The sequence below is a fragment of the Pinus tabuliformis genome, chromosome 3_2 (assembly GCF_031772625.1).
Source record: "Pinus tabuliformis cultivar Carrire ecotype Pingquan chromosome 3_2, CPIR1, whole genome shotgun sequence".
In the NCBI taxonomy this organism is placed as follows: Eukaryota; Viridiplantae; Streptophyta; class Pinopsida; order Pinales; family Pinaceae; genus Pinus; species Pinus tabuliformis.
In genome coordinates, this window is record NC_142302.1 from 284,290,128 (window position 1) to 284,293,191 (window position 3,064).

The 3,064-nt window shown below is 43.5% G+C and overlaps 1 protein-coding gene across 1 annotated transcript; it reads right to left on the bottom strand.

Annotated features, from left to right (window-relative positions):
- Positions 1-1,807: 1,807 nt before the first annotated feature.
- Positions 1,808-2,398, bottom strand: LOC149180730 (uncharacterized). Its single transcript, XM_089413974.1, has one exon. It carries the CDS (start codon positions 2,396-2,398, stop codon positions 1,808-1,810), a length of 591 nt encoding a protein of 196 aa, XP_089270100.1.
- Between the last annotated feature and the right edge of the window lie 666 nt (positions 2,399-3,064).

Here is a 3,064-nt window from a genome sequence, read left to right on the forward strand (position 1 = left end):
TGATTTCGTTACTATGATTAGGATCTCTCAAACCTATGCCCCCTTTTTCCTTTGGCTTGCATGTTGTAGTCCATTTGACTAGGGCCCATTTACGATTTGTGCCATGTGCACCCCAGAGAAAATTGCGCTGAAGATCTCTGATTCTTTTAAGGACCCATTTAGGCGCTGCTAGGATTGAGAAGAGATAGAGAGGCATTGCCTAAAGCACAGCTTTGATTAGCACTAATCTACTAGCTATGTTCAGAGTTCTGTGAGTCCACAATGTGAGACGAGATTCAAGTTTTTCAAGGAGCATGCGCCAGGAGGCGTGCTTGATTGCGGAGTCTATAAGGGGGGCTCCCAGGTAATTGGAGGGCAGGGAGGCTATGGAGAAGCCTAGAATGTGTGCAATAGCCTGTTGAGTCATTGGAGGGGTGTGAAAAAAGAAAATCTGCGATTTGGCTTTATTTATACTTGTTCCTGAAGCGTCAGAGAAATCATTCAGGAGGGATTTGAAGATGGAGGCTTCCTGAACAGAAGGGTACCCGAAAAGCATGTTATCATCTATGAATTGTTGATGAGTGGTGGCTGGAGAATTGTGAATGGAGATTCCTTTGAGATGTTGGGTGAGAAGGGCTTGCTTGATATGACGACCCAACCCTTCAGCCATAAGAACGAAGAGGAAAGGGGATAGGGGATCTCCTTTCCTGATGCCTCTGGAAGGACTGAAAGGTTGAGAGGGAATGCCATTTATAAGGATTGAAAAGAAGGTTGAGGAAATTAAACTCTGAATCCAGCGAACCCACATTGGTGAGAAACCAAAGGCAATTAACATTTTTTGAATGTAAGTCCAACTTAACTTATCAAAAGCTTTGGAAAGGTCAATCTTGAGAATCATACCTGCCTATTTGGAGTTCTTGAGGGAGTGTATGATTTCATGAGTGAGGATTATGCCATCCAAGATTTGTCATCCTTCAACGTATCCAGATTGTTCAGGCGATATGAGCAGGGGCAGGAGCGGCTTCAACCTGTTGGCAATGACTTTAGATATTACCTTGTATATAACATTGCAAAGAGCGATTGGGCGGAATTTGTCCGGAGTGTGGGTACTTTCTTCTTTGGGAATGAGGGCGATAAAAGTTGAATTTAGAGAGGGCAACAGCCAATGTAGAGTGCGCGATTCCTCCACCACTTGCCACACTTCCTCTTTTATAAGATCCCAGAAAGAGTGGAAGAAAGTAGTAGTGAAGCCATCCGGACCAGGAGCTTTGCCCTCCTTAAGCTGATTCATGGCCATATCCACCTCCTGAGGCATTACAGGTCGAAGAAGGAGTTGGTTGTGTTCTTCTGTGATAATTTTTGGCACATTTTGAGTAATCTTTTCTATAGCAGGCCGTCTATCAATCTGGGGTTCTTGTAGGACCTCCCGGAAGTGACTGATGAGTTCCTGTTCAATCTCTGCATGGTTTTCCACTCTTTCCCCTCCTTGCTTTTGTATAAAAGAGATGGTATTGTGCATTCTTCTTTGAATAGTAGTTCTGTGGAAGAATTTAGTGTTCCTTTCGCCTTCTTTCAGCCATCTAATCCTAGATTTCTACTTCCAGAGAATTTCTTCCTACTTTCTCCTCTCCTCCAATTGATTGTGAATGTGCCTTTCCAATTCCAAAGTCCCATCCTTGTATCCCTCTATAATTATCTGTTGCTAGAGATCTCTCATTTCTTTGTTTAGATCTTGCTGAGCCTGAAAAAAGTTGCCAAAAGTCTCTTGATTCCAGCATTTGATATGGGCTTTTAGGTATTTGAGTTTCTGTTGAAACTGGAACATTTTTTATCCTTCTGGCACTGGGAAGTTGTTCCAAGCAGATCTGATGAGGTCGTTGAAGGCGGGGTGGGAGAGCCAAAATGCTTCGAATCTGAATGGACGTCTGGTTGGGTTGCCTGGCCGCTGCCATTGGAGAGAGATAGGCCAGTGGTCGGAGCCAGAATATGGAAGTATAGATGCTGAGAGGTCGCCGCCAAGATGCACTGCATTATCAGAGACGAGGAATCTATCAAGTTTTGAAGCAATTTGTTGCCGCCCAGCCCTACGATTGCTCCAAGTGTGCATTCCATTGGAGGTTTGCATATCTATTAGCAAGTTGTTTTGGATAAAATCTTTGAAGTGGTCATTTTCCTGTTCCAGCTTGGCTCGACCTCCCTTCTTTTCCTCTAACTTGGTGATCATATTGAAGTCTCCTCCAATGATCCATAGAGGATGGACTCTATTGAAATTAAGTGCTTCTATTGTGTCTAGAAGAGTGATTTTGTTGGCTGCTTCCTGTGGAAAGTAAACATTAGTGAGATGACCATGAATGTTGGTGCCGATTATATGAAACGTTGCCTGTATAATGTGATGGGAGGCATGGAAGTCTGAAAGCATTATTGCTTGCGTGTTCTAGGCAATTGCTAATCCTCCTGAAGCACCTGAAGCATCCACTGCAACCGAGTGACAACCTGGCCATGCTTTTGAGAGGATGTTTCCCAGAGTGTTACTATTACATTTTGTTTCCTGCAAAAAGAATATCTGGGGCTGTTCCTGCTTTATCATATTTTTTATCATTCTGAGTTTCCCGGGGCTATTGAGCCCTCTTAGATTCCATGAAGTGAGCTTCATGATTCACTATTAGTAGTGGGCTTGTAATACTTTGTCAATTTAGCATATCTTCCTGAGTCAACCAGGATTTTCCCTATGGAAATAGTTCGCTGGAGATCTGTCTTTCTTCCGAGTTTTTTGAAGTCTTTAGGAAGGAAGCATCCATCCCAATGACTTCCCAGTTGTATTCCCAGTTGTTGTTGCTGATAGGCCTTGGATATGATAACTTCCAGAGTACTGAGTTGATGCGCTTGGATCTTATCATATTCCTTCTTTCTGCAGACTTGTTCTAGCTCAAAAATGTCTAAACCTCCCAAATCTATACTTTCCGGTTCTTCATCCATGTGTTGCGCTTGACTGCTTTCCGCTGGGGTGAGCGCTAGGAGCATAGATTGGCTGGGGGGATCATCAACATCCATTTCCTTGGATTTCCAATCAGGGTTTTGTGGATTT